Genomic DNA, 19,901 nt, shown 5'->3' on the forward strand with positions numbered 1-19,901 from the left:
GTTTGACTTTTATTTTCTATGTCTTTAGTTATTCAACAAATTTTTAATCCAGGTCTGTGTTTCTTCTCAACAAATGATACAAACAAGCATAATGTCCAGCTTATTGATCGATATACGGAATTAGAGAAATTTATATCCCACTGCGTTCGATTTCGTTTGTCGATTGATTCGATGGTCGCGCTTGTTTGAGTGAATTCTTTCAATATCCTGGAGATTAAGGCGTTCCTTCAAAAAAGCTTGTCGAGCTGGCCTGCATTTGCTCTGCAGGCGTTCTGCGCCTCGAGAGATATTCGAGTTGGTTCTTTTGATGTGTAGTGGCAATCATAGAGCTTTTACCCTCGAGGGTAAGAAGACTGCAGCCAGTTGGGGGTGGAGGACAGTGACGAAAGTAATTACGTGAGGTAGTGTCGTCCAAGCATATAGTCACACTATTCAATCACTCGATACATTGGAGTTTATAGACCCGAGCATCTCCTTAGAAATTTAAGGGTGAAAATGTCTGAAAACTTTGAATTAGAAGTTAGGAAAAAAGTGACGAAATAAAACTGTGTAAATAATTTCAGGGAAAATGATTGGCGCCAATGATTGACTTTCACGAATGACTTAAAATACCGTTCATACTATTTGACAAAAATGGATCTAAGCAAATTTGAATTACACAAGCTATAAGATTAATTATATCAAAGATACGAGAAAAGATTATTCAATGGAAAGGTAGAAAGTTAAAATAAATTTGTTCAATTACGTTACGACAGATTTTCGTCAATTGGAATACAGTTTACACGTTATTAACTGTACATAATACCGTCATGAAAAATTTATCGAATGTTTTTTTAGATAATCTGATTATCTAGTAAATGTGCTCGTAAACATTAAAGTTGGATTGAAAACACAAGAGTTTAAACATTCTTATCGTTCTGATTGGAATCTTCGACAACGCAATGCTATAAAATTTTTACGATTCTTATGTACGCCAGTAGGAATTATTTTTTCTATTACTGTAAAATTGTGCACAGATTTTTTTTTCCAAGTACATGACCAACTAGTAGATATTTAACATGTACTTTCACATGAAAAACGACACGTGAAGTGTGCTCGACTTGAATTTTGAAGCAAGTAAGTTTGGGAGAACTGCATTCGTAATTAGTGCTGAATTCTTTGAAACGCCTGGTACTTGGAGAGGAGGGAAATCATGTAAAGGAGGGGAATCACAGAACGGAGTCGGCAAAACGGAGAACCCCCCGCCCCTTGTAACTACTCTCACTTTTTCATCAGTTCAGTGATTAAAAACAAATGAACGAACGGTCGCCATAGCAACACGATAAAGTAGAAGCCAACCCTGCAAAGGGCTGAAATTATGGGGATAAAATCCACGTTCGAAGCAGTATATTTAAATGTGGTAAGGAGATGAGATGTTATCTAAATTTTTAACAGTCACGTAAAATAAATCGTTCGTAGATTTTGTAATTCTTCGATTTTGATATTAAATATTTCAATTTTTTTTTTTTTTTTTTTTCTTTCAAACTTATTTTGAACTGTGGCTAATATCTTGTATAACATATTTTTACAAAGGATTTCCTCGTGGCAATGAGCAAACATTTTTAAATTCATGTCACATCAGAAGTTTAAATCTTAAGGTCAAAATCAAGCTTTGAAAGATTTCTTTCATTGTTTGAAAAATCCGGTCCTTTAATTGTGAGAAAGTTGGCAAGGTTGATCATTTATTTCGCGAATTATTTATCAATCAATTAGTGTAATAATTAATCATAATTAATGTTTTCTCTCAAAATAGAAAACAGAAAAATAAATAAAAATTCATTGAATTTATAGAAAATAGTCTTTCGAATAAAGTGAACCATCGTATGAGAATGTAATCGAACGAGTTGACTTACAGATTTTTTACCGTTTCTAAATGATTTGAAATAAAGCATCTATATCTATAAGCGTTTGTTTATAATTCACGTGATATTATGTTATTGTATTTTCAAAGAGACGTAATAATTCATTTAATGCTTGACGTGCGATTATTTCCTATAAAAATTAATAAAAATAGGTAAAAATTTTTGGTTCACCGATTTCTATAGTCGTGATTTTCGAAGTGAGGTCTTCAGGAAGGAAGCATAACACAATCACAGTTTCGTGATTTCCTATACAGCGATAAAAGTATCGATAAAACAATACATTATATACTATAGTGTTAGATGATTATTTCCGACCTTGGAATTGACGAGTAAAGAGAGAAAAACGACCGGAACGTATATTTGTAGGGAATTGAACGCTCTGGAAAAAAAAATCTCTTATCATTGTATAATAAATCTACTCTATTAAAAGTTATTTGAGATCCTTTGTCGATATTTGACCTTGAATAACTTTTGAAAGAGTAGATTTATCACAAAATGATATAAGACCTTTTTTGTAGAGCATTGAATTGAGTATTTGAATGAAATTTTATTTTTCCATTTTTAGGGGTGCATAATGCAGTGCAAGCCAAAATAATGAGGACGTATTTTTTGTTTTTAGTCAAAAATGATAATTTTTCATGTTATAGGTGATTGAATTTCACTGATTTTAATATATATAGAGATATATCTTAACACGGGTGACGTCACAATGTTATAGTTTTGAATCTGTTATACTAATGGCAATTTTTATTCGATCGAAAAAATAAAAAATACGTTCAAAATATTTTTTTCCAATCTACAAGAATATGAAATAAAAACATTTCATTCGAATACTCAATTCCCTACAAATATACGTTCTAGTCTGATCGGTAAACTAATGTGTAGTAGACGGGTTACAAAATTCCAAAGTTTAAAACAAAAAATAAATATTTTCCCATATTATTCAAATGGAAAATAGAAAATCGCGATGATGTACCTCTGGATATTAATATTATTATTTTTTCGTAATTTGGAACGATATTTTCAACTTGAATTTTGCAATAAAAAATAGTCCATTCATTTTTTTATACAGTCCAATATGTACGGTATGCAAAAAGCTTACGGGGGAGAGATACGAAGTTTTAAAGGCACGGGGGGCGAGAGCAGAGAGATGGAGAGAAAAATGAGAAGAATCCCTCCATGGATGAGAAATATGTAGCTGCTGCTGCAATATCGCAGCACGCGTATACTCGAGAAGTTTACCCTCCTGGGGCATGTCGTCTCGCACCATTTTCTCGCTGACTTCCTCACCTTTTCCCTTCGAACCGAGACCAGCTGTAATATTCAACGACGTGTGTTGTACATGTAATACCGTACGCAAGGAGTATAAGACAACCTTTCGTACATACATACATACCAGAGCAAAGAAATTTCTACAACGCTTCTTTCGGTCCCTTTCTTTGTTTCTGATTTTGCATACGTGCTATTTCGTTGGACAAAGCGTTGAAACTGTGTATAAAGTTATTTCGCGTTCGCATAATTTTTTAACAAAGTTGAAATATTGCAAGGAATTTGAAAAGAAGAGAAGGGAAAATTATGAGAACGTCTTAGGTACACGTTGTCGTAATCATTCGTCGAGAAAAGCATTAGTCGATTCTGTACTTTTATTTTACAGCCTGAATAAACTTGACCAATTACATACTATTGTACACACTTGGATTATGATATCTTCTGTACATTTTTCAACTGTAAAATATCTTCTTGTTCCATATTTTTCTGAGTTTAACCCTTTGAGTCACACGTTATTTTGCTGGGTCAATTTTTATAACAAGATAGTATTCCAGGTTTTTGGACTCGCTGATTACGAATCTGATATAAAATTTTGCAATATTCAAGATGGCACATTCAATATGGCGGATAAAAATTTCAAATCTAATCAAATACGGTCAAAAACCGTATGCAGAATTTTCAGAATCCGATTTCAGATCCGTAATCAGCGACCTAAAAAACTTAAAATTTATATAAAAAATTTATACGTGTAATTTTCTCGAAAACGAATTATTCCGTTAAATTTTCACCACTTTTTTCAATCAATTTGTTTCTGAAACTAATAATTTACATTGTATCGCAATAATTACTCACGAGTATCGAAACCCTGTTAGTATACTATCAGAAGTAGCAAAAAAGCGCAAAGAAATATGTTGAAAAATTCTCTAGATATACAAAAAAATGGACATAAAATAGGTTTCAAGAATACTTACCACTATGACTCAAAGGCTTAAACTGATTCTGTCGCGCGGTAATTAGTAGTCAAGTTTTTTTGCACCGAGTAACTATACGCATGTAGCATGTAACTGTGCACGTGTAATGTGCCCATATACTCAAGAAACCCCCAGGGACATTAGGCTAGAAGGAGATGGCCGTTAGCACCAGATGTTGCCAAAAACGACCCTCCGTCTAGATTGCCATTTACGCGAGGGATAATCGTTGTAAATCTTGAGTAAAATTGAAACGTCATCGCCTCGAGCAAACGATTCTGATCTTTACCGCAGATAGTCGATAAAAACAAGCCTAGAATTTTCCATCAATCAATTAATAATAATTTATCAATACAAGTATATATTATAATATACAATATATTCCCTTCTTTCTTTACCACAGCATTATAGTTCAGTTATTTCGGGAGATTTCAAGTTAAACATCGTCCATCGTTCCATAAAAATATTTCAAACAAGGGAAAACACTTCCCATTCGTTTCAATTCACTTACAAGCATGTGGCCCGAATCTATTTTCACATTACCGCCGTTATCCTATCAGCAGATCAAATTTCCGTCTGAGATACACACGAAGATGAAGGAGGCGCACGCGATCGAGCAACATAAGAGAAGACAAAAAAAAAAAATCTCCAGTCATCGTCACGCGACTATCATCGATGCTGTTTAATTTCCTGTAACGATTAAGCCTCGAGTCATGGTTCGATCAATAATCACCGCATGGTTAAAAGTTTCCAAGCTCTGGAGAAGAGGCTGGAAGTCGAGGAATAATAAGCAGGAGAATCCGCGTGCCGATTAGAAGACAGTGTGAGTTTTTACTTCCTACCGTGTTTAGGGTGGAACGATTTGTTTCGCACCATGGTACCTAAAAGTGGCAGCATCTGTCAGGGTCTCAAGGATCATCCCCGAGGGGAATTTGTCTTCGTCTATTATTTTCCAACTTGGGAACGAACGGGAAAACTCGATTACTAGCCAAGACATCATCGTGACATCCATCTGATCTCGCTGAAGAGGTGACGTTCTACACGGATACATGGCGCATGTAGTGCACCCTAACCGCTATTGCATCAATATGTTCAGAGTGCTCCCCGCTTGCTGGATGTCCTCCACCCCGGGCTGTCTGGAACCCTCCGTCACTCAAGTTCTGGACGCTGATTGGACAGGGTTGTGTAAAACTTGTTACCGATGACGTTGCTATTGATTTAGCGGTTTTCTCGGGGTGCTAGAACAGCCGAAATTATCTGGACCTGCCCTACTCGTCCCTGTCTAGGAGAGGAAACACACCCGTTTTAATGTTCCATACCTCGACTATGACAGAGTCGATATTTAACGCCTACATTTGACCCTACCAAGGCTCGTATAAAACCATAATTTTTGTAAGTTTCAATAAGATTTGGAAATTGGTTACTGCATTCCAACTTATTTATCCAACGTTCTTACAAATACAAAAGCCCCTTTAATGAGAGGACCTTCAAGTTGATATGAATACAGTTATGGAGGGTTAAAGGAGGTTCTAAACAGACCCTACTTTGAGCCTAAGCTTGGTAAATCGGGAGATTTCGAAGATTTTCAGCGTCAAAGTAGGGTCTAATATTGCATTGAAATAGAATCTCTTCTCAGGGTTTGAAATAGGCGCTAAATTTATAAATTAAACTTGGGTGTTCAGCTGTTCTGAATCACGCAGTGCCGATGACATCAAAGCACTTTGAAACCTAGGAGCAAAATGAATGTCTAATCTGAATTCGATATTTAGAATATACGTAGGTACCGTAAGAAAGATACCTCGTACCTATCTCCAATTTAGATGGTCTGTCTATTAGTCACTATACCCTTGGCCGTGTTCTTATGGGTATGCAATGTCACGTCTTGTGACAAAAACTAGAATAGTTCATCTTTTGACACCTCGAAGAATAATGATCTCAGATGTGCGACACTTTGCAGGGGGGAGTTGCGACGACAATGGTGGCAATTGATGACCTGCCAAAAGCCAGGGCAATACTCTTTGCAGGATCGAAGGGATGGTCCGGTAACGTGTCGACATCCTCTTTTCTTCTATGCTTTCGATAAACGAGTAATCGAATCATGGACTGAAATTTGTACGCCTCAGAATTACCGTTCGTCCGATGTTATTCGATCATAATATGACGGTCTGAATAAATTTCTTACCATAATCAAGATTTACTTAAAGTCTGTAATAAAATCACTCAGACTTGACAGGCGAATGCCGAGCAACGTCCCTTTCGCCAACGAAAATATGAAGTAAAAAAGTTTCAGGTTCAGGATAATTTTTAACGGGTGAATTCTCTGAATCTCTCTGAATTCCTTTTCCCAATTTTTCATTTCCGGTTCTAGGTCTGATTACCTTTGGGTGGAAAACAAACGGTCATTCAACGAAGTCGACCGGAAACAAGGTGCACTATTTTCACAATCAGTGAAGCACTTAATGGAGTGAAAAAAAAGATCTCTCATCTCAAACTTAGATTTTCTATAAAAAGAATCAATCACGAACTCGGATCATGGAATAAAACTTAGTTGAACGTGTGTCTAATTTTCCAATTCGAAATTCGTTGGGTACAAGACTTTGTTTTCATTATTGTTGACACCTTTTTTTATACATTCTGATATGCTACCAACAAGAATTACTCACTTTATATTAAAGACAGCCATCCCAAAGAAAAGAAATAAAATTCGATACCTCCCCGTTGTTGAAATTGAAGGTCTAAATATTACAGCAGTTTCAGGGGTGGATGGAAATGCAGACAGCATGAGTTACGGAAGGTGTTAAAAGAACCCCCCTTAATAAGGAGGGAAGATCTTCTCCCCGCTATCAATATTGCATAATCACAACCTTCCCTCCCTTCAGGCTTCTCGACATGAGACTCCCTCCAAAAAAAAAAAAAAAAAAGCCGGCAGCCATTTTCTGCTTATCATATATCATATGCTTATAAAATTTTAAACGATCACCCGTTAGTTTCGACATTCGGTAATTGCATTGATTATTATAATCGTATCATTGCATAAGGAAAATTGATTACCAATGTTGATAAAAAAAAAAAAAGAGTAGACATTTTGTGATTTCTATTTCACTCTAATTTTCTCCCTTTTTTTTCTGCTGCCTACAGCATTCCCGTTATATTTATTTTTATTTTCAGCTGTAACTCTGGAAATTCGAGACACGTCTTCACGGAGCAAGCGGCTCCCCCATCGTCTGGATAGGAGGTAATTATCTCGAACGCCCCAGAGTCCAGTCGTAAATGCGTCGCGAAATTTATTTCTCCGTGAGGTGAATTCCGGCCAATTTTTATACCGGTAGGGCTTCTTTTTCAGGCTTCATTCGGCGCCGCTTTCATTCTACCAAATAATTAATCTTACGAAGAATTGAAAGAATTCTATTGGAAACCTGAATGCGGGCGTGGTTAGGTGAACAACAGCTGACCATTTTAACCAAATGTAACAACAAATACCAAACGCAGTTTATTGCGATCCTTAATTAGAAGACATCGTTTGGCGGCAGTGATTTTTTTAGCACAAATCAGCTAGATCGTATTTGATTATAAAACCATTTTTTCACGCATATTTTTTACTCTTCTCTGACTCAACGTCGAAATAATGAATATTCAAAAGCTTGCACGATATTTTCTACGCGTTGGTATTTGTTATATTGGCCTGAAGAGATCAGCTGATCGCCCGTGCCGACGCCATGTTGCTCTAAGCACTAGTTAAACGAACATGGCGTCGACGCAGGCAATCAGCTGATCGTTTTACGCAAATTTTTCAAATAAAAAAGGACAGAAGATGTCGTGCAAGCTGTTGTATCTCCATTTTGTGACGTTGAGTCGATGTAGAGTAAAACGTGATTTTTGTTTAAAAGAAATTCAGCGCATCACAAAATGGCGTCTTATGGAATCAAGAATCCCAACAGCATTGGGGTATCTTTATTCTGTAACGTCGATTTCGCAAATACGTGAAATTGTAGCTTCTTACCTTCACATTGTAAACCCAAAGCGGCGTTTCTGTGCCTGCTGAGAATCCAAGCTCCCCACCAAAAACGTAGAGACAATCCTTGTAAGCGACTGCACTGTGTTCTTGCAAGGCGGATGGCCTTTCACCTCCAGGATGCAGCTCCTCCCATCTGCTTTCAGCTGCAATCATGATAAAAACAATGTTAACTCCAGCAATTATCACCCACAAGGATGCAAAATGATCAACGAAGTGTGATAAATCTTATTTCTTTGTTTCTTCAAGCCGTATTTCGGTCCAACTAATACGTATCAGCGTCAAAAACTGGTACCATTAAGTGTGAAGTAGTACGTCATCATTGAAAGCTTCCGAAAATCTGAAGTCAAATCCAAGGATTTTAATCTTCACGATGCAGTTATAGATACCCACATAAAAACACAAGGATAAACTGTATAATAACTCCTAAAAAACCAGGAAGATAAAAAAAGCGTGAGTGTAAGTTCTTTCCTCGGTGTGTATTTCTTTCTAGTAAAAAAATACGCCGACGGCTAGACTCGGGATTTAAAAAGAAGAAAAGAAAGGAAAGGTACAAAATGGAACCATTAGTGTCGAGACGTTGTATGCCTTGAAAGAAGGCAGTCTCGGCGCATTGCGCACTTTCAACTTTTCTTCTTCAGGACGAAAAGACTGTGGTCGAAGGGCAGAGGCAAAAACGGTCGATTAAATTTCGCGGGACGAAAAGGTCTCTGAGGATGTAATTGGGAAACTTGTTTCACCCTGCCGAAAGAAATTCCATGAATTTCTGCGCAGTTTCCTCGGTCGAAAGACGAAAACAAGAATTTTGTTTCGGGCTCCCTTGACGATTCTTAAGTAAAGCTTTTCGAGCTTTTTTAATTCAAAGTTAGCAAGAAATGCGCGATGCAATCTTCCAGAGCTTACGCGGGGGCGGCTTCTTTACTTTTAATTTGACCGATCATTCCATGACGTTGCAATGACTCCCGGACAACGGTGGCATTGTTTTACGAACAAGGAGATTGATACGGCACGTAGTGTTTGATGCAATCAATCTTGGCCATCTCTAGGAGAGCCCAACGACTAGAGTAGGCGGTGGCGTGTTATAAACTCAGACGGAAGTTCCTCTTTGTTCTAAAAGCACGCGTCCCAGTGCCGAGTAACTCGTTCGTGAGTTCCTCGTGACCTGCTGAGTTTGCTTGAAAAAAAAAAAGAAAAAAGAAAATAAAAGAACTACCTTACCCACAGGCGGTACATATCCGGCATTGCCTAGTTCTGATTTCTAATTAATTACACTATAATTACAAATTACATATTCAATTTGTAATTTACATTTTACCATTGAAATGTAAATTACAATTGACGTTTGTATTTTGTGATAAGAAAATGAAACAAAATATAAATGTAATTTGGACGAAGGAAAAAATGCAAATTACATTCGCATTTTGTAATTCGTATGGTGAATTGTAATGGAATAATATACCAACCGAATTTGTAAATAGTATTTGATTTCGTTTTACTTACAATCCGTGTAAGTGATATTTATGTATGTTCGAGTCGGTAAAAATTTATTGTAATACAATTGTAATTTTTCTCATCAATGCCGAGCAGTGTCTCTTGCCTGGGATAATCAGACGCCGTTTTCACAACATCGAGACGGAAAACCGCGAGGCAAATTACCGATGGACAAATTTCGACGATTTCTTCTGTCGGATTCAGCCGACCAGCAAAAAATACTAAGCGTTAAATATAACAATCCTCGAGGCTCGAGGGTCCGGATTCTGTGGATCCTGAGTTCTTTGTGCCGAGCTACACCCTCCGCTCTCACTGCATCGACAGATTCCCCCAAGCGCGCGGTTCAAGGACCTCTCGCTCCTCAGGGAACCACGTTTTATTAAAGTTAAGGGCAGATTCAAATTGCATGAACTCGTCGTGGTCAATATTTAGAAGAGACCTTAGGCGTTCGAGCTTGCGAGGGGGCGCAAAGCACATCCCCAGCTACACTTATATTGCCCCATATTTCTTCCCGTATTAGCATACCTAAGTCGTTGGCATACTTTTCTTATACTTCAATCTCTAATTGAATTTTTCACGGCGTATTTCGCTCGTCCGATGCAACATATTCACTCTGCCGTTACCGAAAAACATGTGTTAATGTTTGGTTTCTACATGGTGTTTTCAAGTAAACCCCGCAGTGTATTGGGTTGTCTACCACTCAGGGAAACTTGATACCGAGTCAGTATCAAGTCATATAATCACTTTAAGATAAGATAAAAATCGGAAAAAATCAACCACGATAAAGACGATGAGAAAATTAAATATGAATAATAACAATGTCCAAGTTATCAATGAATTGTTTTAAAAGAAAACATTGTTCAACACATTTATAGGGTGGTTTCCTTTTTTTTTTTTTTTTTTTTTTTTTATGTCATGTAAAATGATTTCGTTGATTTTTCTGAATACAGATGAATTTTTAAAGAATGTTCTCACTGTTTCGAAATGTAAAGCCAGTAGATCGTTAACGCGACTCCAGAACGCGATCACTGAACGTTTCAGTATAGGTTATAAACATCGAAACAACTGCTTGGGCAAATCCACACGCTCTGCAATACGGACTGTTCCAGCTCACTCGCGAGAACTTTAAACGCGATAACTCCGTAGCTCTGTATTACCGATATTTGTTCTCCTCAGCGATAGGCAATCCAATATACCGCAGCGTTTTATTGGAAACACCCTGTTTATGATATGTTGAGGCATTTATCGAATATCCATGAGCAAAAATTGGGCTTACCTATGATTTTGCATAGAAAAATAATGTCTCCATTTTTACCAACGAATATTTACTTCCAAAACTAAAATTGAGTAACAAGAATACTTGACACGTAAACTTTATTACAAAACAAAGTCGTAGAGACATGTAATATTACAAACCCCCTTAAGGAGACCCTCATCCAAAGAATTTCCTCCGACTTTTACCGAGTTGTTTTGTATAATTACAAATGAATTCTTGTCAGTGCAGTTTCTTGCAAAAGCGATGGATTTTTAACGACACGTTGGGACGTTAAAATTAACGCTATAGGTGGTGGGCAGGATTTTGTCGATATTTTTAAACCGTCTAAACACGACTGGTGCCGGAAGCACCAGCAGCGCTTGTAAAGCTTCGAGTGTTCCGAGTGCTGCCGAAACTTTTGATATCGTTGTGAAAACTGGCGTCGACATTGTTGCGACGTCGGTGTTTTTTTTTGAGTCGTTTGACGCGTGTCCCTTTAGCACGTCGATTCGAATGGCGTCTCTTATTCTTGACGGAGTATTTTCTTGGCTTGCTGCTGCACTTTTTATCGGACAACTTTCTATCCGTCGATGACCGCGGCTCGTTTCTCGACGTAAAACTGTAGCGTCCGTTGAGACATTTTAGAATTCCATACGCGAGGCATTGCTTCAATACCCCATGCATCTAAATCGAGAAATTGTACTGGATATTTTTTTCAATAATCATAAGACTTTGCGTACGAATTAAGATACTTTCACGAGTAAGTCGGCTATAAAGAGTCGTTACGAGTTGTTGCAAAAATCCGCGTTTAAATATTTCACACAACAATGAAAATTCGAGCACCGCTTGACCCTCGTCAGCAAGTTTCTTATACCACCATAAAAAAAACAAGCATATGTGAAAAAAATAAGTCCCTAGACCAGCGAGTTTTAGAATACTTGATGATAGGGACAAAAATACATCAAATTTTTTTTTCAAGAATTTTGCAAGATTGACTCACGATCTTGCTAAATTGACAAGCCTGCTTGGATATATTTTTTTATCTAGAAAATTTGCATGCGTGTGAATTGTAGCGTCACGTAAGATTCATCGATTTTAGGTATAATATCGGTAAGCTATTTAACAACCTGTCGTTTCACCGTCGGTTCATTCACACCGTACTCAGAGGTGATATAGTTAATGATTTCCCTGGATGTGCAGCCTTGAACCTCGCTCATATTCCGTATCGCTTGAACAACGAGGGACAGTGTTTTGGGTCCATTTTTCGCCATCTTTGTTTTTTTATCGTTCAACCGTTGGACAGGTAATATCATTCAGGCCTGACAATTCGAGATGTGGACTTGATCCAATTGTTGAAAGTTTACAGGCGAAAAATTGGCAATACGAATAAATTCTGTCGAGAAAAATGATCGAATGTCTAGTTTATTACTAACACGATTTGATTTCTCACCTTGATTTATTGTTCAGAAGAACTGTGTTGAGACGATGTTGAAAAAATATGACAGTTATTATCGATAAGCGTTACGCAGAATAAAAATCATCATACCTGCACAAAAAAATAGCAAAAGCTGTGAATCCGGAAAAATGACTTGTAATTTTAATAATGCTAATCCATAATAATTTTATTAAATAATCAATACGCTGTTAGAGCAGATTGAAAAAGGCTTTGGGCAAAAAGTAGCCGTACATCGTCGGATTATTTAATCCAAAAAAAAACCTAACACTTTTAAAATATTAGTGTTTGACAGCATGTCTAGAAGTCGATGATTAACCATGTTTAATAATAAAATGAATAACGATACATGAATAAATATGTTATATAGGTATTACACCAGTAGTATATTACCAAGTTTCCAGAGTTCTTTAATTTCCAATTCATTGCTAAAATGTAATTCCAATTTTCAAAAAATCGTCTTCACTTAAGCTGGTATAAAGATTTTGACTTTTGTATTTATATCATACCGTACATCGTCTCTGAATATCGCTTCAAATGCACGATGATACGTTGTTCAATTCACGCGGCAGAAAAGTATACACAGCTGTCTAAAAATCAGCAGTCGTTTATTGCGATAAGTTCCGTTGTGTTGGTACCAGGTAATATGAATTTTAATTATAGTTTGGTAAGATTGAAGAATAATTAAAAGTATAACCAAAAACATCACAAAGAGGGATATAATAATAATAATAATAATATAATACACCATGCCTAGGGCACCATTAATAATTAATTAATACAATCTGATATACTCTTCTTTTTTTTCTTCTTCTACTTGATTACTTTTCAGCCTGCATTTTACGGAACTTGGCAATATTACACGTATTAAGCTTGTTATTTTTTTTTTTTTTTTTGCAATATCGTCCTTTCGTTTTTCGAACGTTCTACTTCCCTTTAGTTCTGGGTTACGCGTTTCCGCGTCAGATATTTTTGTCACGGAGAAAAAGCATCGCGGAACGGCGGCATAATACCCGAAATACTCTGTGGCCGATTCCCTGGGGATACGAGAAAGGGGTGCAACCCTTCTGCAGGGGTCGGTTTAATATTCACCCACCTACGTATAAGTGTGCACACACATGCGTTCCGTTTCTCTCTCTCTCTCTCTCTCTCTCTCTCATTCAGGATTCATAGTCTGACGGAGCTACGTGCGGTCAGAAATTTCCCTGCACGTTCTATTCGTCTGCCCCGAGTTACACGCAAGAGCAGAAATTACACGCGATTGTTTGAGAAAAGTAATCTTACGGGTAAAATGATTTATCGTGGAGTGAAATCAAACGAATTCACTAGATTTTTAACCTTGTGTGAATTTCGTGAACGATGCTTTTGGGATTTGAATTCGAATCGCAAACGTTTCGAACGATTGTCTTTTAACCGATTTTTCACACGTCACGGTAATTTGTGTTTCTTTCTTTTCTTGTAGTGTGTTTGTGACCAACAGTAGGTTTAGTTCCCAGTTGATTCCCTAGATATAAGTTGGCTAACTTTATAGGTACGCGATGTATTTGTTGATTATATTATAATTAATATTGTCATTTAGGCAGAAATCTGAAGTTAATCTGAAGATCTCAGACGAATTTTCAAGACTGATGGCCAATCCTCTAAAAATGCTTCGTGAAATCGAAACAACAGATTCCCAGTTTTCAAACGAAATTATTTGACAAGTTGATGGTCTGGATATAAATCTGTCTGTTACCTTGTACGGTAATTATCATTATATATTTTTAAAAAAATTGTTCATGTTATAAACTGATAAAATGAAATATATAATGTATTCCTGTGTTCATTGAGGTCCAATACCGTCAAACATTACTCTCGAGAATGAGAAATATGAAGAAATATTGTGGCGCAATTAAGATACCTAAAGAATGGTCTTGGCGCCTTTTAAAGAAATATTCGTCCGATAGGTTGGCAACGCTGGTTAGAATAAAGAGTTTCTAATTGTATACTGCTTATCAGTGCATTCGCGAGTACAATAAGTAATTCAGCACCGGCTGCCGTTGAAAAATCGCGGCAACGATCTTCTCTGACTGTGAATATCAAATCGTATCGAGTATATCGATAAAAATATTCATGAGAATATCCTGGGTTGTCGGAAACCCCTTTGAGTGAGAGAATTTTTGCATGATCGTTTGCGACATCGAAATACCAGCAGTTTCCATTCATATATTCTCGAAGAGTTCTTACACAGTCATGTTCGTGTATGGAAAGTAAGAAACAGGGTTGAAGTATTCATGAGAATCGAGAATTCTGCGTCAAGAATCTAGTTCGGATGATCTGGACGTAGGACTGGATAAGGATAAGGACTGAGCGGTAACCGGAACTAAAATTTCTCTCAGTGCAGGTATATTGTGATCCATGAGTAAACTCTGCAGTTCCTCATTTTCTCTCCCACTCTATAAACAACGAGAATCGAAAAGAAGTCTACGGTGTTTTTTGAGTTCATGATATCGTTGACGAATACGGTTTGCGATGACTTGCCTCAATGCGAATGAGGGTCCTACATCAATTACTTAGGGATAACAACGTAGGGAAGCAAACATCGTAGAATGTTGACGCGTGTTGCAGCGATCCGGAAATGAGTCCACCAAACATACCCGCTGCACCCTTGCATCGATGCATGTTAAAGGCAGGCTTATGGTGTTGTAGCTACTTGTACAGAACTGTTTTACCTTCCTTTGACTAGCCACAAATATTGACCGGGTTGACCCCGTTTACTGAAGAGGATAATCCGTCGGATCAATTACACAGGCCTGAGAAATATAACTTTTAATTTCCCCCTTAAGGTATAATTCTTTTTTTTAAGGTATTTCGGTATGTCGAATTGAAATAAAGAGCTTTTTTACAGCATATCAAGATTCACTTTTATGCAAGATATGAATATTTACAGATATTTGATCAATTTTTATGAAAAAAAATAATATTCAAAAAAATACACTTAGTAAGAAGACTGGATAATTCCAAAAGACTTATGCTATCTTTTTTTACTTTCTTCACAATTCCTATTCAATCTTTTTCTTTTGTACTTACGGAGCTCTGAATGTGCTTAAAATCCCCGTAAACAACAAGTAGTGATGTTAGATGAATATTTAAATATAAACATTACCACTGATACATATATATTTAACCCAAAAATTTGGAAGTTGATTCTAGCAGTACTAAAAAAAACAGAAAAAAAAGTATTTTATAAATATTTTATTTCATAGATTCGTACCTATAATACCTACCAAAGCTATTACTCAGTTTTTTTCAGGGGAAAACAAAACGACAAACAGACGGATGTGAAAACTTACAGAATGGGCAACAAGCAGTAAATTGCGAGATTGAAATTAACGTTAACGTAACGAAGCATCTTTGAAAATGTTCAATCTAGTTATTTGCATCGTTTTGATTTTTCAGAAGTGTACAAAAATTCCACAAAATTAGATTGATTGATTTAAAACGAAAGTCAAAAGGTACTTTTCAGAGTTTTTCATGCTCTTTAAAGTATCTGCGAGTAATTTCCTCGAAGGTGGATTGCTGTATTAAATTGTCGTTATAGCGATTTGAAAGGGCTTGAAAAAATCTTGAAAGTACTTGCTGGTATGTACGAATAAATAACAAAGCTGAAGAAAAAAACCCGACCTTAATGCACATAGTTTGTTCGGAAGGAGAGATGGGCATATATAAGTCACACCTCAACGCGTGACTTAAACCTCAGGATTCGGGAACTCGGTTAGTCTGAATAATGGTATCCTGCCTGTGGCGACGCCTAAATCCCGTGGGTTCAAGATTTACTATAATGGTAAAATTTAACTGCGAGGAAAGCCACCAAAATCCTTGCATCTAGGTAAATGGAATGTAAACTGAGAGAATTTTTTATTTCCGGTTACCGTTCAGTCCTTAACTATTTTCATTTTTTACCACAATCGACAAAATATAGTTCTAGGTAGAAAATGAAAATTAGTTTTCTAGCTGTCACCGGAAAGTCTAGTATCCGTTACTATTCTTTCTCGTTACGATCATTGTTACTATATATTTTCTTGCAACTGTTGCGAAAATTTAATGCTCGTGCAAGAATAGATTGACGTTAAAGCCTTGTTCAACTAAAAAAGTAAAATAAACCTCAGAAACTGATTTTACGTTGCAATAACCAAACAAGGATCGATAATAGCGCAAAATTGTTACGCGTACCTCGTTTTTCGTAATTCCAACGATATTCAAACAGTTTTTTTAACGATGCCCGTCTTACCGAATTTTTCTTGTCACCACGACAAACGAAATTTTTCTCAGTGTAGGAAACTTATAGTTATCACAAGATTGATTGCCGTGGATCAAACTACCGAAAATTATCACAATTCTGCTCCATCTCATGGTTATGATCGGTATACGATTATCACTGTCATTATCGCCGGTATAACATCGTTAACTCGGGTGAAAATTTCCCCGTTTTTATTCAACAGTTATATGTATACGATGTACGTATGGATTGATTAGATAACGAATTTTTTTTCATGGCCATTATCTGCCAACGCTGATTAACGTTGAGAAACGTCGGTTAGAGCGAAATAAGTGCAATCAAACAATGTTGGACCACTTTTGGAATTGATAAATTTGAAGTAAGGATGAAACCAGTGCTTTTCAGTATACATATATAATCGTTGGTTACTTGGGAACATTTTCGTATCAAAAGCAGCTATTCAAAGTCAAGTCAAAAATCAAGCGTTAAAACCGTATCAGTTCTCCTTTAAATGAGTACCAGATTATGGGAATGACTGAAAAACTCACCAAGGCTGTAGCGCCACAAGTCCTTCAAGGGAAGATTGCCGTTTCGACCACCCAGAAGGTACACATGACCGGAAAGCAGGGTAGCGCTGTGTTTACTTCGCGATGGTGGTGCTGGACCATTCTCAGTTCCTGCAGCTGTCACCGAACTCCACATTCTTCACCTGAAAATCACAAATAAGACGAACCCTGAGTAAAGTCTGACATAAAAATGCGCGAAATCCATGCTTGAAGTACGTGAAGAGCCGCCTGTTCTTGGATTACAATGGTTGAAACATCTAATGAAATTTGTTGTGTTGGTCTATGTTTATTTATCGTTGACATCAATTTCGACGATTCGAAACTTGGTATTACGTTGTCTTCGTTTGTAATAGATCTAATGACAACTTAACATTACGGTGTTCGTAAATGATATCCTGGCCGACTATCCGGTTTCATAACTATCTCTGACGCTATTTCTGTAGCGAGAGGCTTCGCCGTCCATTGGCCGTTTATAGTACTAGTATACCGATGTTTTCGACGGATACATTCTCTACTTGTTTCAAAGCATTTCTTTTACCTCGTAAACGAATTAGTGGAACTGATTCAACCAGTTGTACGAAATAAGCTCCGGTTACATCAACAAAGTATGGCATTCGATCGATGTAAATTTTTTGTCGGTTAGGTTCGTGCACTTGTTTTATTCGAAGTTCCTAATAGTATCTGACAACGAACATGCGACTCGGAGGAACATTACATAAACTTCGAATGAAATGACATTTAGCTGTCTCAATTTCGGAAACAGATTGAAAGGTTCACCCGATCACAACGAGAAAGACTTTTGTTGAATCGAGGAATTAGCATGACCAAATCATTTCGACAATCTGACTAAATCGAAGTCATCGTACTTGGAACAAGTAAAGGATACTAGCTCGAAGCGAATGGACTCCAAGAAAATCTATATGGTTGATTCGAGAATTCCTTTCCCTCCGTGAAATGTAATACGTGCAGCAAACCATCGAACATAGCACAACGGAACGTTTCTGTTTCCCTGAATGTAATCTGGCTGCATCTATTCAATTATACCAGCGACCTTTTCCCCCTGGACTAATTCGATGTAATAGTGGCCGATATTAGCGACTCCTTATCGGTGATACCGTCCACCGTAATCGCGGATGCAACGGAGAGAGTAAATTGGATGGCAGTGTAATGGATACGAATGCCCATTCGGACTATCCGATCCACTGGAGGATATGCCATGAATATTCGAACCTTTCTTACTACATCCAATTCACTTACAATCAGCCAACTCGCGCGAGAGAATTGCCCGTTTTGTCATTGCGTTTCGAATCGTGGACAATTAACACGAATTATTCATACGTGATTGTAAATTCCGGTGGAATCGATAAAAACCATCTATCGTCAAACGGCAGAAATTATTATGCCGTGGCTCGATCAATTTTTGCAGCTTTTATGCAGAACAATTTACAGTATAACGGAACGCACGTCATCGTAGTTACTCTAAAGTTCAAATCAATGTTTACTGTAAATTTATGCACTACACCAAAACTGAACACAAAGATCTTGGGCCATTATTTAGAATTATGCTGTCATTAGATGTTTATAATACTGTAATGTAATATGTGACATAACAGCAACTGCGAGACAAACAAATTGCAATATACTTAGGGCACGTTTTCGGAATAGAATTTAAACGCCAGATAAACTTCTGAATAAATTATCATCGATGTCAAGAGATTACGGTAAGATGAAAAATCTTGTTTACGAATTTACGTAAGACAAATGGCTACCGGTTCTTAGACTAAAAGGAAAGAAAAATAGATTTTGTCATGTTATGTAGAATAAAATCAGAGTCACACACAAAGAATTATTCTCAACCGAAATGTTTCTTCCAAATACATATTTTTTCTTCATCTTTCATTTCATTCTTCTCCCTTTTCGTTTCGCCCTTCTTTTTCCCGCATATCATGCATTATTCACGACTTCTTTTGACACTGCTGAAGGAACCAGAAGCACTTGGAATTATGGAACTAGACTAACGTTAAACACATTTATGCATAAAACCACCTGCACTATCTATTGTACTGAAGTCGAGTTTAATCATTAAGCTAATTACAAGTTCGTTGCTTAATCAAATACTATAGAGATGTGTTTAAAAGCTTCCGTAGACTCTTAACGTCGTATAGCAAGCTCGGAAAAAGTTTGATTTTATTCAGCTTAATTTGATCACTGCGATATAGTCTAAAAGAGGAATTTTCTGAGGTACCACAAAAATGGCCGCTAGATGTCGCAGAAGCGCTTGCATCTCCCGCGATAGAAGAAAAATCGGTTATATCGACAACCAGCAACTCAGACTCTTCGATACGCTTTGAAATCTGTCTGATAACTAAACTTGTAACAGATTCCAAGTGCTTTGTTAAAATCTGCGATTAATTAATAACTGCATAACCTGAGAGCACTATTTTCAGAAAAGTCGAAGCGTAAGCCCCGTCATTGTATTCCAGGCATAGTTGCTTTATCGACTTCGTCGGCATTATGGGTGGTATGGGTACATATACCGTAATCTGCACCCTCGAGAAACACCCCCTTCTTGGAAGTACCTTCTCCCATTATCCGACTGCAAATATTATTCTATAGTTCCCTTCACCCTGCCATTGATGTCTCCTTTGAAGCGCGCCTGATGGGATTCTCTTCGCTTAAAGCTTTCTTTCTCACTTTCGTACTAACAAGGAAGGTATCGCATGTTGAT

The 19,901-nt window shown here is 37.1% G+C and overlaps 1 protein-coding gene across 4 annotated transcripts in view; it reads right to left on the minus strand.

Moving 5' to 3' along the window:
* The window catches only part of LOC124186270, a 43,970-nt gene that overhangs the window by 7,705 nt on the left and 16,364 nt on the right, over positions 1-19,901 (minus strand). For all 4 annotated transcript variants that reach the window (XM_046577817.1, XM_046577815.1, XM_046577816.1 and 1 more), the window contains 2 exons: positions 17,156-17,316; positions 8,139-8,296 (listed from right to left, as the gene is read on the minus strand). In XM_046577817.1, coding sequence (XP_046433773.1) covers positions 8,139-8,296; positions 17,156-17,309 — 312 coding nt within the window. In that variant the 5' untranslated portion in view covers positions 17,310-17,316. The remainder of the gene's footprint in view (positions 1-8,138; positions 8,297-17,155; positions 17,317-19,901) is intronic.

Source organism: Neodiprion fabricii, chromosome 7, assembly GCF_021155785.1.
Source record: "Neodiprion fabricii isolate iyNeoFabr1 chromosome 7, iyNeoFabr1.1, whole genome shotgun sequence".
In the NCBI taxonomy this organism is placed as follows: domain Eukaryota; kingdom Metazoa; phylum Arthropoda; class Insecta; order Hymenoptera; family Diprionidae; genus Neodiprion; species Neodiprion fabricii.